The sequence below is a fragment of the Pecten maximus genome, chromosome 13 (assembly GCF_902652985.1).
Source record: "Pecten maximus chromosome 13, xPecMax1.1, whole genome shotgun sequence".
Taxonomy (NCBI): domain Eukaryota; kingdom Metazoa; phylum Mollusca; class Bivalvia; order Pectinida; family Pectinidae; genus Pecten; species Pecten maximus.
The window spans coordinates 31714880-31738037 of NC_047027.1; the positions used below are offsets into that span (position 1 = coordinate 31714880).

The window sequence follows — 23158 nt, forward strand, 5'->3', positions numbered from 1 at the left end:
GTATCGGTAATGGTAGATATAACTGATGGAGGTATAGAGGTATCGGTAATGGTAGATATAACTGATGGAGGTATAGAAGTATCGGTAATGGTAGATATAACTGATGGAGGTATAGAAGTATCGGTAATGGTAGATATAACTGATGGAGGTATAGAAGTATCGGTAATGGTAGATATAACTGATGGAGGTATAGAAGTATCGGTAATGGTAGATATAACTGATGGAGGTATAGAAGTGTCGGTAATTGTAGATATAACTGATGGAGGTATAGAAGTATCGGTAATGGTAGATATAACTGATGGAGGTATAGAAGTATCGGTAATGGTAGATATAACTGATGGAGGTATAGAAGTATCGGTAATGGTAGATATAACTGACCTGATGGAGGTATAGAAGTATCGGTAATGGTAGATATAACTGATGGAGGTATAGAAGTATCGGTAATGGTAGATATAACTGATGGAGGTATAGAGGTATCGGTAATGGTAGATATAACTGATGGAGGTATAGAAGTATCGGTAATGGTAGATATAACTGATGGAGGTATAGAGGTATCGGTAATGGTAGATATAACTCTAGGTCTGACCTGATTTAGATATAAAATAACATACATATTTCCGTATCACACTCAGTTTTTTTTACATGGCTGTACTGTTTTCTTTAGATTAAATTAAATCCATGGTAATTTCTCGGATTTTGATTTAATGATTCCTATAACAACTATGTATCTGACAATCTGTTAGTTAACAATGATATTCCTCTCGACACCTATATTTGTTTACATATGTTGTGTTGTAGTCGGTTATCCAGTGACAGGAAGTGATAGTGTTTTCTATAAGGTCGCATCCATCACACGGTTATTGATACACATAAAAATAAAACTGTGTCAGTTATCAATATGGTACGGAGTAAAGTGACCCAGACAAGTTAGTGTTACATTTGTACCTGTAGGGTATGAGTCTGTATATAGGTGTGAACGATCAGTGACATGATTAACTGTTGTACCATCTTATTACAACTTTAATCACAATTAGATATGGACTGTTAGAAACAGTAAATCTAAAGTACATTTGTTAATATCATAAGATAGATATCATATATTGCTGCATACAATGGTAACAACTCTCTGTTTAAGAGTTAAAAGCACTATAAATGATAGCCGACTGACAACCGTGAACACATAAAATTAAATACAGAATTAAAAATGAACTACCAATCGAGATCGCAGCCTTGTCTACTGTATTATGTATATAGATACAGCAGCCTGTTGTGTTCATTTCTAGTTATTCTTTTGTCAGATATGTAACATCTTCAAATTCCTATCATATTAAATAGAACAGATAAAAATTGTACATGTGACGATTTCGTATAAATTATAATACGCAAGTATGGCTATTTGATGTTAATATCCTCACGATTGTTGTTTGACTTTGAAATGCGATGATCTCGTTACAGTTTGAAAATAAGATTAAAAAAAGAAATTAAAAAAATAAAGCTTAGATTAAAAACGGAACTATAAGTATGTGACTGCCTTCTGTCACAGATAAATTTGATAACGCGCGTTAGAGTCTGTGAAAAATGGAGTTTCATAGAAAAAAATATATAATTACATCCATTACACTTAGTTATTAGAGTCCCGATTAATACCGTTTGGGGCACCTCGGGACTCTATACTAGGACCTCTATTCTCTTAGTTTTAACCAACGAGTTGACATTGAAACTGCTTCCAGAAAAATTATGTATGCTGATAATTCAACATCGACTGGAGGAACAGTGAATACTATCAGAGAAAAACCACAAGGATGATTTAAAGAATGTAGATAACTGGTGTACTGAAAATTAATGATTGTTATTGTGAATAAAACAAAGATTAAGGGTTTTAAACAAAAAGAAGAACGTTGTTTACTTGGTAAAGATGAAATGAATTTAAGTCTTAACGATGGGAGCCCTTGGTGTAAACTCGATCTCCACCTTTCTTTTCTGAGCATGTAGATTGCGAATTGACAGTAACCTAGGGTTACTACGACGTATCAGGCAGTGCTTGTCATTAAGTGGAAGACCGGGATGCATTAAGGTCAATCTAAATACCGAGCCCAGTAAAAACAGTTATTTTACCAGCCTATAATTCCTACTACGATGCAATCTTACAGATGAAACTTGATGCACGATATGTATGTATCCTGTCAAACCGTGGGCCTTGGTGTTAACCTGTAATTTGTTAAGCTGTTTGTAAATTTCACTAAAACATGCGAAAATGCATGTTTCAGGGGGACATTACTAGTTCATTTGTATCACATATATAGCACAAAATAGCTATAACGTTTAGCTCACAAGTGTCTACAGCACATAATAGGAGCTTTGGTTGGACCAGATTTGACATTATGATATGTATAAACACTGATTCTATTTTGACCTTGAAATGCAATTCTCTTTATGTCATAAAAATGTTAATATTATTTTATTCTCCTGAATATACGGCTAACTTTTGTGCAGAAAAGCATAATTATTCGCTACTTTGGTGAAGATTTATTTTGATAGAACTGTAAAGTAACCATATCTACTATATGTCTAACCCATATTTTAGGGGGAAAAGGTCAGAATATCACCATACTCGACTACACTCCACAATAATACTAATCCACTACCAGCTGTAAGGTTCAAATATCATGCAATTTTATTATATTGCTAAGCTGAAAGACTCAATGTGTATTTTGAACTTCATCATGGCTCAGGCGTTTAAGAGAGACGTGTGGATACCATCATTTTAAGTTCAGGGCTGTCAAACGATTGAGAGACACCTGTGGTACCATCATTTTAGTTCAGGGCTGTCAAACGATTGTCATATACCACCGTAACAAACGACTGAAATGTTGTGACGTCTGTACGACAGTAGACTTACTATAGCCCGCATCTTTAGAACATTAACATGTCACACCTGCTTACATCCGTCTGTATTAGGACATTTTTCAGTGTTTATAAGATATATTGGTGTCATGAACTCTTCACTATAAACCTACATTCAGTCATACTAAAGTAGTTTATCTATTTCTCCGGGTCCTACTACCATCTACACATGTTTTGTCGGCACGAGTACAGAGGCCCGATTGTATTTTATTTAGAGACCTCATCGTCGTATTTATGTTTATAATAATACTACAAATAATGCACCATACATGCATGTATATAATATGTCCATTAACTAGATCATTTTTATTTACTGTGGCGTAACACGATGTTCCTTCACACACACACGGTAAAGTATTTCTCTCCAGTCGATATATAATTTTAGAAACCGACTTGTTTACCATTTACTTGCCAGGTACTTCCTACTTCATCAACCAAGTTCTCGATATAACATAAACTGAGTGTAGAACATAAGTGTATGTGTGGCGGAGACGGATGCCCTCCCGGGACACCTGGTCGTGTCATCCACGTCAACTCATATTGTGTTTATTTGATGTTGTGATATTATTTTTAAGTTACAATTCTGGATCGTTTACACTTGACTATTGTACTACTGTTTTACATTAAGATAATAATCGCGTACTCTGGTTCCGTTGACAATTACGATCATGATTGATACTTCATGTTCCATTAAGATGCAGATGAGAGTGCCTCGACCTAATCTTTATATCTAGGTCATTTTTAGGACACTCTTATGTTTTGAAGCCTTTCTAAGGCGCCTATATCGTCTAATATGGCTTGGACGTGGACAGTTAACTCGTCCATATAGCATTATTCTCCAAATAAAAAAAAAACTCGGTCACAATTCACAACGCGATATTTGACTTACATGAAGTAAAAAAAAAAAAAAAAAACCCATTCGTAGAGTTCAAATTTCATTATCGTTTTTTTTGTATACTGGACAGACTAAAAGAAATTGGATGATGATGAATGTCTGGACGACGAGTCAAGTTACAAAGCAAATGTTGCTAACATTGACGTACACCAATAGGGGTTCCAGAATGGGGTGACGTATGGCTATCTGCTCGGTTTTCAATTACAAAGCAAATGCTTCATTTTTTCTGGCATTAACAATTCGGTCAACGTATATAAACAGGAAGAGAGTTGTTTGTAGTCTGTGATAGACATTACTTATAGTTCAACGTCCACATTATACATTATATTGAGTTTGCTGGAGTTTATTAAAAACATGTACAGGGCGCCATATGTCAGTGACAGTTCGTGCTGTTAGTGAGATGGTCTGTGATTTTAGTGAGAGTTGGTCTGTGATTTTGGTGAGAGTTTGTCTCTGTTTTTAGTGAGAGTTTGTCTGTGATTTTAGTGAGAGTTTGTCTGTGATTTTAGTGAGAGTTGGTCTGTGATTTTAGTGAGAGTTTGTCTGTGATTTTAGTGAGATGGTCTGTGATTTTAGTGAGATGGTCTGTGATTTTAGTGAGATGGTCTGTGATATTAGTGAGAGTTGGTCTGTGATATTAGTGAGAGTTGGTCTGTGATTTTAGTGAGAGTTGGTCTGTGATTTTAGTGAGAGTTTGTCTGTGATTTTAGTGAGAGTTTGTCTCTGATTTTAGTGAGATGGTCTGTGATTTTAGATGGTCTGTGATTTTAGTGAGAGTTGGTCTGTGATTTTAGTGAGAGTTGGTCTGTGATTTTAGTGAGAGTTTGTCCGTGATTTTAGTGAGAGTTTGTCTGTGATTTTAGTGAGAATTTGTCTCTGATTTGAGTGAGAGTTGGTCTGTGATTTTAGTAAAAGTTTGTACATTATGTATTTGCCGAGTTGTTACACATTTCTCTGTTCGTTTTGAAATCAGTCTATTTTTGCAAATCAAACTTTACTTTTCATTTCGTTTTGTTTCATTGCATTACGTTTCGATGCTTGGTGTCGCACTTTACAGGTACTCCTATGATTTTAGTAATATATAGACGGGTACATTGATAACGCATATTTATCCAGACGGGTACATGTATAACACAAAACTATACAGATGGGTACACAAACCTATACAGACGGGTACATGTATAACACAAACCTATACAGACGGGTACATGTATAACACAAACCTATATAGACGGGTACATGTATAACACAAACCTATACAGACGGATACATGTATAACACAAACCTATACAGACGGGTACACAAACCTATATAGACGGGTACATGTATAACACAAACCTATACAGACGGGTACACAAACCTATATAGACGGGTACATGTATAACACAAACCTATATAGACGGGTACATGTATAACACAAACCTATATAGACGGGTACACAAACCTATATAGACGGGTACATGTATAACACAAACCTTTACAGACGGGTACATGTATAACACAAACCTATATAGACGGATACATGTATAACACAAACCTTTACAGACGGGTACATGTATAACACAAACCTATACAGACGGGTACATGTATAACACAAACCTATATAGACGGGTACATGTATAACACAAACCTATACAGACGGGTACACAAACTATACAGACGGGTACATGTATAACACAAACCTATACAGACGGGTACACAAACCTATACAGACGGGTACATGTATAACACAAACCTATACAGACGGGTACATGTATAACACAAACCTATATAGACGGGTACATGTATAACACAAACCTATATAGACGGGTACACAAACCTATACAGACGGGTACATGTACAACACAAACCTATACAGACGGGTACATGTATAACACAAACCTATATAGACGGGTACATGTATAACACAAACCTATATAGACGGGTACATGTATAACACAAACCTATATAGACGGGTACATGTATAACACAAACCTATACAGACGGGTACATGTATAACACAAACCTATATAGACGGGTACATGTATAACACAAACCTATACAGACGGGTACATGTATAACACAAACCTATATAGACGGGTACATGTACAACACAAACCTATACAGACGGGTACATGTATAACACAAACCTATATAGACGGGTACATGTATATCACAAACTTATACAGACGGGTACATGTATAACACAAACCTATACAGACGGGTACACAACCCTATATAGACGGGTACATGTACAACACAAACCTATACAGACGGGTACATGTATAACACAACCCTATATAGACGGGTACATGTATATCACAAACTTATACAGACGGGTACATGTATAACACAAACCTATATAGACGGGTACATGTATAACACAAACCTATATAGACGGGTACATGTATAACACAAACCTATACAGACGGGTACACAAACCTATATAGACGGGTACATGTACAACACAAACCTATACAGACGGGTACATGTATAACACAAACCTATATAGACGGGTACATGTATATCACAAACTTATACAGACGGGTACATGTATAACACAAACCTATATAGACGGGTACATGTATAACACAAACCTATATAGACGGGTACATGTATATCACAAACCTATATAGACGGGTACATGTATAACACAAACCTATATAGACGGGTACATGTATAACACAAACCTATACAGACGGGTACACAAACCTATATAGACGGGTACATGTATAACACAAACCTATACAGACGGGTACATGTATAACACAATCCTATATAGACGGGTACATGTATAACACAATCCTATACAGACGTGTACATGTATAACACAAACCTATACAGACGGGTACATGTATAACACAAACCTATACTATAGACGGGTACATGTATATCACAAACCTATATAGACGGGTACATGTATAACACAAACTATACAGACGGGTACATGTATAACACAAACCTATACAGACGGGTACATGTATAACACTAACCTATATAGACGGGAACATGTTTAACACAAACCTATACAGACGGGTACATATATAACACAAACCTATACAGACGGGTACATGTATAACACAAACCTATACAGCCGGGTACATGTATAACACAAACCTATACAGACGGGTACACAAACCTATATAGACGGGTACATGTATAACACAAACCTATACAGACGGGTACACAAACCTATATAGACGGGTACATGTATAACACAAACCTATAGACGGGTACATGTATATCACAAACCTATATAGACGGGTACATATATAACACAAACCTATATAGACGGGTACATGTATATCACAAACCTATACAGACGTGTACATGTATATCACAAACCTATACAGACGGGTACATGTATAACACAAACCTTTATAGACGGGTACATGTATAACACAAACCTATATAGACGGGTACATGTATAACACAACCCTATATAGACGGGTACATGTATATCACAACCTATACAGACGAGTACATGTATATCACAACCTATACAGACGGGTACATGTATAACACAAACCTATACAGACGGGTACACAAACCTATATAGACGGGTACATGTATAACACAAACCTTTATAGACGGGTACACAAACCTATACAGACGGGTACATGTATATCACAAACCTATACAGACGGGTACATGTATAACACAAACCTATATAGACGGGTACATATATAACACAAACCTATATAGACGGGTACATATATAACACAAACCTATACAGACGGGAACATGTATAACACAAACCTATACAGACGGGTACATGTATAACACAATCCTATATAGACGGGTACACAAACCTATACAGACGGGTACATGTATAACACAAACCTTTACAGACGGGTACATGTATAACACAAACCTATATAGACGGGTACATCTATAACACAAACCTATATAGACGGGTACACAAACCTATATAGACGGGTACATGTATAACACAAACCTATATAGACGGGTACATCTACAACACAAACCTATATAGACGGGTACACAAACCTATATAGACGGGTACATGTATAACACAAACCTATATAGACGGGTACATCTATAACACAAACCTATACAGACGGGTACACAAACCTATATAGACGGGTACATGTATAACACAAACCTATATAGACGGGTACATGTATAACACAAACCTATATAGACGGGTACATGTATAACACAAACCTATACAGACGGGTACATGTATAACACAAACCTATATAGACGGGTACATGTATAACACAAACCTTTACAGACGGGTACACAAACCTATACAGACGGGTACATGTATAACACAAACCTTTACAGACGGGTACATGTATAACACAAACCTTTACAGACGGGTACATGTATAACACAAACCTATACAGACGGGTACACAAACCTATACAGACGGGTACACAAACCTATATAGACGGGTACACAAACCTATACAGACGGGTACATGTATAACACAAACCTTTACAGACGGGTACATGTATAACACAAACCTATACAGACGGGTACATGTATAACACAAACCTATATAGACGGGTACATGTATAACACAAACCTTTACAGACGGGTACATGTATAACACAAACTATACAGACGGGTACACAAACCTATACAGACGGGTACATGTATAACACAAACCTATATAGACGGGTACATGTATAACACAAACCTATACAGACGGGTACATGTATAACACAAACCTATATAGACGGGTACATGTATAACACAAACCTATATAGACGGGTACATGTATAACACAAACCTATACAGACGGGTACATGTATAACACAAACCTATATAGACGGGTACATCTATAACACAAACCTATACAGACGGGTACACAAACCTATATAGACGGGTACATGTATAACACAAACCTTTACAGACGGGTACATGTATAACACAAACCTATATAGACGGGTACATCTATAACACAAACCTATACAGACGGGTACACAAACCTATACAGACGGGTACATGTATAACACAAACCTATACAGACGGGTACATGTATAACACAAACCTATACAGACGGGTACACAAACCTATACAGACGGGTACACAAACCTATACAGACGGGTACATGTATATCACAAACCTATACAGACGGGTACATGTATAACACAAACCTATACAGACGGGTACATGTATAACACAAACCTATACAGACGGGTACATGTATAACACAAACCTATATAGACGGGTACATGTATATCACAAACCTATACAGACGGGTACACAAACCTATACAGACGGGTACATGTATAACACAATCCTATATAGACGGATACACAAACCTATACAGACGGGTACACAAACCTATACAGACGGGTACACAACCCTATATAGACGGGTACATGTATAACACAATCCTATATAGACGGATACACAAACCTATACAGACGGGTACACAAACCTATACAGACGGGTACACAAACCTATATAGACGGGTACATGTATAACACAATCCTATATAGACGGATACACAAACCTATACAGACGGGTACACAAACCTATACAGACGGGTACACAAACCTATATAGACGGGTACATGTATAACACAAACCTATACAGACGGGTACACAAACCTATACAGACGGGTACACAAACCTATACAGACGGGTACATGTATAACACAAACCTATATAGACGGGTACACAACCCTATATAGACGGGTACACAAACCTATATAGACGGGTACATGTATAACACAAACCTATATAGACGGGTACATGTATAACACAAACCTATATAGACGGGTACATGTATAACACAAACTATACAGACGGGTACACAAACCTATATAGACGGATACACAAACCTATATAGACGGGTACATGTATAACACAAACCTATACAGACGGGTACATGTATAACACAAACCTATATAGACGGGTACATGTATATCACAAACCTATACAGACGGGTACATGTATAACACAAACTATACAGACGGGTACACAAACCTATACAGACGGGTACATGTATAACACAAACCTATACAGACGGGTACATGTATAACACAAACCTATATAGACGGGTACACAAACCTATACAGACGGGTACATGTATAACACAAACCTATATAGACGGGTACATATATAACACAAACCTATATAGACGGGTACATGTATAACACAAACCTATACAGACGGGTACATGTATAACACAAACCTATATAGACGGGTACATGTATAACACAAACCTATACAGACGGGTACATGTATAACACAAACCTATACAGACGGATACACAAACCTATATAGACGGGTACATGTATAACACAAACCTATACAGACGGGTACATGTATAACACAAACCTATACAGACGGGTACATGTATAACACAAACCTATACAGACGGGTACACAAACCTATACAGACGGGTACATGTATAACACAAACCTATATAGACGGGTACACAAACCTATACAGACGGGTACATGTATAACACAAACCTATACAGACGGGTACATGTATAACACAAACCTATATAGACGGGTACATGTATAACACAAACCTATATAGACGGGTACACAAACCTATACAGACGGGTACATGTATAACACAAACCTATATAGACGGGTACATGTATAACACAAACCTATATAGACGGGTACACAAACCTATACAGACGGGTACATGTATAACACAAACCTATATAGACGGGTACACAAACCTATATAGACGGGTACACAAACCTATATAGACGGATACACAAACCTATATAGACGGGTACATGTATAACACAAACCTATACAGACGGGTACATGTATAACACAAACCTATATAGACGGGTACATGTATAACACAAACCTATACTATAGACGGGTACATGTATAACACAAACCTATATAGACGGGTACATGTATAACACAAACCTATACAGACGGGTACACAAACCTATACAGACGGGTACATGTATAACACAAACCTATACAGACGGGTACATGTATAACACAAACCTTTATAGACGGGTACATGTACAACACAAACCTATATAGACGGGTACACAAACCTATATAGACGGGTACATGTATATCACAAACCTATATAGACGGGTACATGTACAACACAAACCTATATAGACGGGTACATGTATAACACAAACCTATATAGACGGGTACATGTATAACACAAACCTATATAGACGGGTACATGTATATCACAAACCTATATAGACGGGTACATGTATAACACAAACCTTTATAGACGGGTACATGTACAACACAAACCTATATAGACGGGTACACAAACCTATATAGACGGGTACATGTATAACACAAACCTATATAGACGGGTACATGTATAACACAAACCTATACAGACGGGTACATATATAACACAAACTATACAGACGGGTACATGTATAACACAAACCTATATAGACGGGTACACAAACCTATACAGACGGGTACATGTATAACACAAACCTATATAGACGGGTACATGTATAACACAAACCTATATAGACGGGTACATGTATAACACAAACCTATATAGACGGGTACATGTATAACACAAACCTATATAGACGGGTACACAAACCTATATAGACGGGTACATGTATAACACAAACCTATATAGACGGGTACACAAACCTATATAGACGGGTACATATATAACACAAACCTATACAGACGGGTACATGTATAACACAAACCTATATAGACGGGTACATGTATAACACAAACCTATACAGACGGGTACATGTATAACACAAACCTATACAGACGGGTACACAAACCTATATAGACGGTTACATGTTTAACACAAACCTATACAGACGGGTACATGTTTAACACAAACCTATATAGACGGGTACATGTATAACACAAACCTTTATAGACGGGTACACAAACCTATACAGACGGGTACACAAACCTATACAGACGGGTACACAAACCTATACAGACGGGTACACAAACCTATACAGACGGGTACATGTATAACACAACCCTATATAGACGGGTACATGTATAACACAAACCTATACAGACGGGTACACAAACCTATACAGACGGGTACATATATAACACAAACCTATACAGACGATTACATGTATAACACAAACCTATACAGACGGGTACACAAACCTATATAGACGGGTACATGTATAACACAAACCTATATAGACGGGTACATATATAACACAAACCTATACAGACGGGTACATGTATAACACAAACTATACAGACGGGTACATGTATAACACAAACCTATACAGACGGGTACACAACCCTATATAGACGGGTACATGTATAACACTAACCTATATAGACGGGAACATGTTTAACACAAACCTATACAGACGGGTACATATATAACCCAAACCTATACAGACGGGTACATGTATAACACAAACCTATACTATAGACGGGTACATGTATATCACAAACCTATACAGACGGGTACATGTATAACACTAACCTATATAGACGGGAACATGTTTAACACAAACCTATACAGACGGGTACATATATAACACAAACCTATACAGACGGGTACATGTATAACACAAACCTATACAGCCGGGTACATGTATAACACAAACCTATACAGACGGGTACACAAACCTATATAGACGGGTACATGTATAACACAAACCTATACAGACGGGTACACAAACCTATATAGACGGGTACATGTATAACACAAACCTATATAGACGGGTACATGTATATCACAAACCTATATAGACGGGTACATATATAACACAAACCTATATAGACGGGTACATGTATATCACAAACCTATACAGACGTGTACATGTATATCACAAACCTATACAGACGGGTACATGTATAACACAAACCTATATAGACGGGTACATGTATAACACAAACCTATATAGACGGGTACACAAACCTATATAGACGGGTACATGTATAACACAAACCTATATAGACGGGTACATGTATAACACAAACCTATATAGACGGGTACATGTATAACACAACCCTATATAGACGGGTACATGTATATCACAACCTATACAGACGAGTACATGTATATCACAACCTATACAGACGGGTACATGTATAACACAAACCTATACAGACGGGTACACAAACCTATATAGACGGGTACATGTATAACACAAACCTATACAGACGGGTACATGTATAACACAAACCTTTATAGACGGGTACACAAACCTATACAGACGGGTACATGTATATCACAAACCTATACAGACGGGTACATGTATAACACAAACCTATATAGACGGGTACACAAACCTATACAGACGGGTACACAAACCTATATAGACGGGTACACAAACCTATATAGACGGGTACATGTATAACACAAACCTATATAGACGGGTACATATATAACACAAACCTATATAGACGGGTACATATATAACACAAACCTATACAGACGGGAACATGTATAACACAAACCTATATAGACGGGTACATGTATAACACAAACCTATACAGACGGGTACATGTATAACACAAACCTATACAGACGGGTACACAAACCTATATAGACGGGTACATGTATAACACAAACCTATATAGACGGGTACACAAACCTATATAGACGGGTACATGTATAACACAAACCTATATAGACGGGTACATATATAACACAAACCTATACAGACGGATACACAAACCTATATAGACGGGTACATGTATAACACAAACCTATACAGACGGGTACATATATAACACAAACCTATACAGACGGATACACAAACCTATATAGACGGGTACATGTATAACACAAACCTATACAGACGGGAACATCTATAACACAAACCTATACAGACGGATACACAAACCTATATAGACGGGTACATGTATAACACAAACCTATACAGACGGGTACATGTATAACACAAACCTATATAGACGGGTACACAATCCTATATAGACGGGTACATGTATATCACAATCCTATATAGACGGGTACATGTATAACACAAACCTATACAGACGGGTACATGTATAACACAAACCTATACAGACGGGTAAATGTATAACACAAACCTATATAGACGGGTACATGTATAACACAAACCTATACAGACGGGTAAATGTATAACACAAACCTATACAGACGGGTACATGTATAACACAAACCTATACAGACGGGTACATGTATAACACAAACCTATATAGACGGGTACATGTATAACACAAACCTATACAGACGGGTACATGTACAACACAAACCTATACAGACGGGTACATATATAACACAAACCTATACAGACGGGTACATGTATAACACAAACCTATACAGACGGGTAAATGTATAACACAAACCTATATAGACGGGTACATGTATAACACAAACCTATACAGACGGGTACATATATAACACAAACCTATATAGACGGGTACATGTATAACACAAACCTATACAGACGGGTACATGTATAACACAAACCTATATAGACGGGTACATGTATAACACAAACCTATACAGACGGGTACATATATAACACAAACCTATATAGACGGGTAAATGTATAACACAAACCTATATAGACGGGTACATGTATAACACAAACCTATATAGACGGGTACATATATAACACTAACCTATATAGACGGGTACATGTTTAACACAAACCTATACAGACGGGTACATGTATAACACAAACCTATACAGACGGGTACACAAACCTATACAGACGGGTACATATATAACACAAACCTATATAGACGGGTACATGTATATCACAAACCTATACAGACGGGTACATGTATAACACAAACCTATACAGACGGGTACATGTATAACACAAACCTATATAGACGGGTACATGTATAACACAAACCTATACAGACGGGTACACAAACCTATATAGACGGGTACATGTATAACACAAACCTATACAGACGGGTACACAAACTATACAGACGGGTACATGTATAACACAAACCTATACAGACGGGTACATGTATAACACAAACCTATACAGACGGGTAAATGTATAACACAAACCTATATAGACGGGTACATGTATAACACAAACCTATATAGACGGGTACATGTATAACACAAACCTATACAGACGGGTACACAAACCTATATAGACGGGTACATGTATAACACAAACCTATATAGACGGGTACATGTATAACACAAACCTATACAGACGGGTACATGTATAACACAAACCTATACAGACGGGTACATGTATAACACAAACCTATATAGACGGGTACATGTATAACACAAACCTATACAGACGGGTACATGTATAACACAAACCTATACAGACGGGTACATGTATAACACAAACCTATATAGACGGGTACACAAACCTATACAGACGGGTACATGTATAACACAAACCTATATAGACGAGTACATGTATAACACAAACCTATATAGACTGGTACATATATAACACAAACCTATATAGACGGGTACATGTATAACACAAACTATACAGACGGATACACAAACCTATATAGACGGGTACATGTATAACACAAACCTATACAGACTGGTACATGTATAACACAAACATATATAGACGGGTACATGTATAACACAAACTATACAGACGGGTACATGTATAACACAAACCTATACAGACGGGTACATGTATAACACAAACCTATACAGACGGGTACATGTATAACACAAACCTATATAGACGGGTACATGTATAACACAAACCTATACAGACGGGTACATATATAACACAAACCTATACAGACGGGTACATGTATAACACAAACATATATAGACGGGTACATGTATAACACAAACCTATACAGACGGGTACATATATAACACAAACCTATACAGACGGGTACATGTATAACACAAACCTATACAGACGGGTACATGTATAACACAAACCTATACAGACGGGTACATGTATAACACTAACCTATATAGACGGGTACATGTATAACACAAACCTATATAGACGGGTACATGTATAACACAAACCTATACAGACGGGTACATGTATAACACAAACCTATATAGACGGGTACATGTATAACACAAACCTATACAGACGGGTACATGTATAACACAAACCTATATAGACGGGTACACAAACCTATACAGACGGGTACATGTATAACACAAACCTATATAGACGAGTACATGTATAACACAAACCTATATAGACGGGTACACAAACCTATACAGACGGGTACATGTATAACACAAACATATATAGACGGGTACATGTATAACACAAACCTATACAGACGGGTACATGTATAACACAAACCTTTATAGACGGGTACATGTATAACACAAACCTATACAGACGGGTACATGTATAACACAAACCTATACAGACGGGTACATGTATAACACAAACTATACAGACGGGTACATGTATAACACAAACCTATACAGACGGGTACATGTATAACACAAACCTATATAGACGGGTACATGTATAACACAAACCTATACTACAGACGGGTACATGTACAACACAAACCTATACAGACGAGTACATGTATAACACAAACCTATACAGACGGGTACATGTATAACACAAACCTATACAGACGGGTACATGTATAACACAAACCTATATAGACGGGTACATGTATAACACAAACCTATACAGACGGGTACATGTATAACACAAACCTATACTACAGACGGGTACATGTACAACACAAACCTATACAGACGAGTACATGTATAACACAAACCTATACAGACGGGTACATATATAACACAAACCTATACAGACGGGTACATGTATAACACAAACCTATACTACAGACGGGTACATGTATAACACAAACCTATATAGACGGGTACATGTATAACACAAACCTATACAGACGGGTACATGTATAACACAAACCTATACAGACGGGTACATGTATAACACAAACCTATATAGACGGATACATGTATAACACAAACCTATACAGACGGGTACATATATAACACAAACCTATATAGACGGGTACATGTATAACACAAACCTATATAGACGGGTACATGTATAACACAAACCTATATAGACGGGTACATGTATAACACAAACCTATATAGACGGGTACATGTATAACACAAACCTATATAGACGGGTACATGTATAACACAAACCTATACAGACGGGTACATGTATAACACAAACCTATACAGACGGGTACATATATAACACAAACCTATACAGACGGGTACATGTATAACACAAACCTATATAGACGGGTACATGTATAACACAAACCTATACAGACGGGTACATGTATAACACAAACCTATATAGACGGGTACATGTATAACACAAACCTATATAGACGGGTACATGTATAACACAAACCTATACAGACGGGTACATGTATAACACAAACCTATACAGACGGGTACATGTATAACACTAACCTATATAGACGGGTACATGTATAACACAAACCTATATAGACGGGTACATGTATATCACAAACCTTTATAAACGGGTACATGTATAACACAAACCTATATAGACGGGTACATGTATAACACAAACTATACAGACGGGTACATGTATAACACAAACCTATACAGACGGGTACATGTATAACACAAACCTATACAGACGGGTACATGTATAACACAAACCTATACAGACGGGTACATGTATATCACAAACCTATATAGACGGGTACATGTATAACACAAACCTATATAGACGGGTACATGTACAACACAAACCTATACAGACGGGTACATGTACAACACAAACCTATACAGACGGGTACATGTATATCACAAACCTATATAGACGGGTACATGTATAACACAAACCTATATAGACGGATACATGTATAACACAAACCTATACAGACGGGTACATGTATAACACAAACCTATATAGACGGATACATGTATAACACAAACCTATACAGACGGGTACACAAACCTATATAGACGGGTACATGTATAACACAAACCTATATAGACGGGTACATGTATAACACAAACCTATACAGACGGGTACATGTATAACACAAACCTATATAGACGGGTACATGTATAACACAAACCTATACAGACGGGTACATGTATAACACAAACCTATACAGACGGGTACACAAACCTATATAGACGGGTACATGTATAACACAAACCTATATAGACGGGTACATGTATAACACAAACCTATACAGACGGGTACATGTATAACACAAACCTATATAGACGGGTACATGTATAACACAAACCTATACAGACGGGTACATGTATAACACAAACCTATACAGACGGGTACATGTATAACACAAACTATACAGACGGGTACATGTATAACACAAACCTATACAGACGGGTACATGTATAACACAAACCTATACAGACGGGTACACAAACCTATACAGACGGGTACATGTATAACACAAACCTATACAGACGGGTACATATATAACACAAACCTATACAGACGGGTACATGTATAACACAAACCTATACAGACGGGTACATGTATAACACAAACCTATACAGACGGGTACATGTATAACACAAACCTATACAGACGGGTACATACGGTTCGCCAATTCTCTGAAGGCATGTGTAAAGTTCATTTGTACCCTAATGCACGTTTTATATAATTTGGTAAGCGTTTCTTGTTTACAGTAGACAGGTGTTTGTCGGTGCCTGGAAGCCCCTATTGGGACCGATTTGTTTGTTTATCAGTATATTGATGTGGGAACGAGCAGCTGTTTCAAAGAGACGGCCCTATCACTCTGGCTATATGCATGTGTACTCATGTTCTATATCGGCATCGGTTACACAATCGCAACACAATTAAATATCTTATCTTGAACTATGATTGGGTTTCTTTCATTTTCTTTCCTGAATAGAGTAAGAAATAGTATGTAGGTTAGCAATGTTTGGTCGGATGTAGATTACTACACTTACTTGGATACATGCCGATAGTACTGTCGGTACTCTTATCTTCATGTCTTGGTTTGGCTGCAGGGTCATAGTCACCGAAAACTCCAAATAGAATCAAAAATACAATTTGAAGAACACACATAAAAATTGTAAACTTTCCTTTTCGAGCGAACGCCATGCTGGCTGATAATTATATCAACTAATAAAAAGGAAACTATGACAGTGTAGAGTATCAGTCCATTTACAGCACGACCATCAACACTACAGAACTGCTGGGAGACATTTATACTGCACCAGGTGGGCGTGGGTCGGCGCCAGCCAATCAGAACACGTCTTTCAGACATACCTCCGGCTTAGTTAACATTGACAGTTTTGTATACATGACCGTGACCCATTGTAATTATATCAACCTGTATATTTATATATCGGTATAACATTGTAATTATATCAACCTGTATATTTATATATCGGTATAACATTTTAATTATATCAACCTGTATATTTATATATCGGTATAACATTGCAATCATATCGACCTGTATATTTATATATCGGTATAACATTGTAATTATATCAACCTGTATATTTATATATCGTTATCTCAATACATTGTAATTCTATCAACCTGTATATTTATATATCGGTATAACATTGTAATTATATCGACCGGTATATTTATATATCGTTATAACAATACATTGTAATTATATCGACCGGTATATTTATATATCGTTATAACAATACATTGTAATTATATCAACCTGTATATTTATATATCGGTATAACAATACATTGTAATGATATCAACCTGTATATTTATATATCGTTATAACAATACATTGTAATTATATCAACATGTATATTTATATATCGGTATAAAAATACATTGTAATTATATCAACCTGTATATTTATATATCGGTATAACAATACATTGTAATTATATAAACTTGTATATTTATATATCGTTATAACAATACATTGTTATTATACCGACCTGTATATTTATATATCGGTATAACATTGTAATTATATCAACCTGTATATTTATATGTCGGTATAACAATACATTGTAATTATATCAACCTGTATATTTATATATCGTTATAACAATACATTGTAATTATACCGACCTGTATATTTATATATCGGTATAACAATACATTGTGATTATATCAACCTGTATATTTATATATCGTTATAACAATACATTGTAATTATACCGACCTGTATATTTATATATCGGTATAACAATACATTGTGATTATATCAACCTGTATATTTATATATCGTTATAACAATACATTGTAATTATATCAACCTGTATATTTATATATCGGTATAACAATACATTGTAATTATATCATCATGTATATTTATATATCGTTATAACAATACATTGTCATTATACCAACCTGTATATTTATATATCGGTATAACAATACATTGTAATTATATCATCATGTATATTTATATATCGTTATAACAATACATTGTCATTATACCAACCTGTATATTTATATATCGGTATACATTGTAATTATATCTACCTGTGTATTGATATATCGGTATAACAATACATTGTAATTATATCAACCTGTATATTTATATATCGTTATAACAATACATTGTAATTATATCAACCTGTATATTTATATATCGTTATAACAATACATTGTAATTATATGAACCTGTGTATTTATATATCGTTATAACAATACATTGTAATTATATCGACTGGTATATTTATATATCGGTATACATTGTAATCATATCAACCTGTAATATTTATATATCGTTATAACATTGTAATTATATCGACCGGTATATTTATATATCGGTATAACATTGTAATTATATCAACCTGTATATTTATATATCAGTATAACAATATATTGTAATTATATCACCTGTATATGTATATATCGGTATAACAATACATTGTAATTATATCAACCTGTATATTTATATATCAGTATAACAATATATTGTAATTATATCACCTGTATATGTATATATCGGTATACATTGTAATTATACCGACCTGTATATTTATATATCGGTATAACAATACATTGTAATTATATAAACTTGTATATTTATATATCAGTATAACAATATATTGTAATTATATCACCTGTATATGTATATATCGGTATACATTGTAATTATACCGACCTGTATATTTATATATCGGTATAACAATACATTGTAATTATACCGACCTGTATATTTATATATCGGTATAACAATACATTGTAATTATACCGACCTGTATATTTATATATCGTTATAACAATACATTGTCATTATACCAACCTGTATATTTATATATCGGTATAACATTGTAATTATATCGACCTGTATATTTATATATCGTTATAACAATACATTGTAATTATATCGACCGGTATATTTATATATCGTTATAACAATACATTGTAATTATATCAACCTGTATATTTATATATCGGTATAACAATACATTGTAATGATATCAACCTGTATATTTATATATCGTTATAACAATACATTGTCATTATACCAACCTGTATATTTATATATCGGTATACATTGTAATTATATCAACCTGTATATTTATATATCGGTATAACAATACATTGTAATTATATCATCATGTATATTTATATATCGTTATAACAATACATTGTCATTATACCAACCTGTATATTTATATATCGGTATAACAATACATTGTAATTATATCAACCTGTATATTTATATATCGGTATAACATTGTAATTATATCGACCTGTATATTTATATATCGTTATAACAATACATTGTAATTATATCGACCGGTATATTTATATATCGTTATAACAATACATTGTAATTATATCAACCTGTATATTTATATATCGTTATAACAATACATTGTAATTATATCAACATGTATATTTATATATCGGTATAAAAATACATTGTAATTATATCAACCTGTGTATCTATCTATCGTTATAACAATACATTGTAATTATATCAACCTGTTTATTTCCTTGCGGAACTCATTTATCATACCTGCATTGAAATCTACACATACGTGTACTGTTATAAGTCCTATAGACTAATCTGAACATTACACCGTGTGACGTCATCTTGTGTCCTATTTGTTGATGTCGTCACAAATTATGGTCATGATATATCAATCAATATGATTTTTTCTTTTTTTTTTTTTGCAAAATGTTTTTATTTTCCTTTGGATACAAAGCATAGTGACAGTAATGCAAATATACAAAGTTTATGCATTTTAATCATCTACATGTTGAAGTAACTTTAGAATTTGCCAAGAACATTTTATACATATGAAGCTGTAACTTATTACAATTAATCATAACATGGGAACACAACGGATTTTAATTAAAGAATTGCTTATTTTAGGTAAGGTTTTTTTGAAATTTTAATGGAAAATTTGTTATCCCTCTACTCATGTGAGTAAAGATTTTCAACATAGGCTGGTATGGAATATGACTTTAAACATCAGAGAAAGGGGACAATGTTTTATAACCCTCTGTGGGTGATACAGCGAATATATCTTGGAGATAGCAGAGGTGGAATGCTGATAAATCAATTATATTTTTATTTATCAATTTGTTTATTTTTTTTTTTTTTTTTTCTTACATTCGCTGATTCGTCAATGACTTACGTTGTAACACAGCTAGATTGTTCGTCTACATGTAAAACATGAACCCGTATTTCAGTTAAATGTTAATTAATTCATCTGTCACACAGTCATACGAACTACACACTTTAATGTTATCACAATCCTTTATGTTCTGTTTTTTCCAGTTATTATTTAACTTAAGCTTTTATAGAAGTACAAAGAAACCTGTCACCAGGGTAATTGGTTCAAAACTCATGAATCTGCCAACGGTAACTCCTACGCAACCCTCAGATGATCACATGTACGATAGGTCAATGATAAGTATGAACAACGGGTCGTAAAACGCTAAACATCTTTTTTATGTAAATCATATAAAGAAACATTTGTCGGAAATTCTCTTTTGTAAGCTAAGTGAAATTGACATTCAAAGATTACATCTGATGGGATTTGTAGCGTGAAACACTGTCAATTATAAATATCTTAGGACTTGTAAACATCACTGAATATTAAATGCATTTGTCTCTTATGTTTATGCAAGAACTTTAATTTCGAACACTATACACGGATACATTATTAGGAATACTACTTCAGAAAGAAAAATTCCCAGGGCACTACACTAAACAATCTACGTGAGAAATTGAGTTACCGCGAACCATCTTATAACATCTACGTAGAACTTTCACGTTTCGGACTTATCTTCCCGTCAGAATATCTTAATGTCAACTATTTACGTCAGGACATTATCTTATCGGTCGTGTATCAACTTCATTACAAGAACTTTAACTACCTGGAACATTAATTTGACTTCCAGGACTTGACTTCACTTAGAATTTTTTTCTTAAAAGACATTATGTACAAAATGTATATATATTATTACCCTTCAGGAGCACTTATCTTACCCGTCAGGAACACTTATCTT

At 35.1% G+C, this 23158-nt stretch overlaps 1 protein-coding gene across 1 annotated transcript in view; it reads right to left on the minus strand.

The window, feature by feature from the left end:
* Window positions 1–18889, minus strand: part of LOC117340986 (ammonium transporter Rh type A-like) — an 80796-nt gene extending 61907 nt beyond the window's left edge. The window contains exon 1 of the mRNA XM_033902778.1: window positions 18640–18889. Coding sequence (XP_033758669.1) covers window positions 18640–18793 — 154 coding nt within the window. The 5' untranslated portion in view covers window positions 18794–18889. The remainder of the gene's footprint in view (window positions 1–18639) is intronic.
* Between the last annotated feature and the right edge of the window lie 4269 nt (window positions 18890–23158).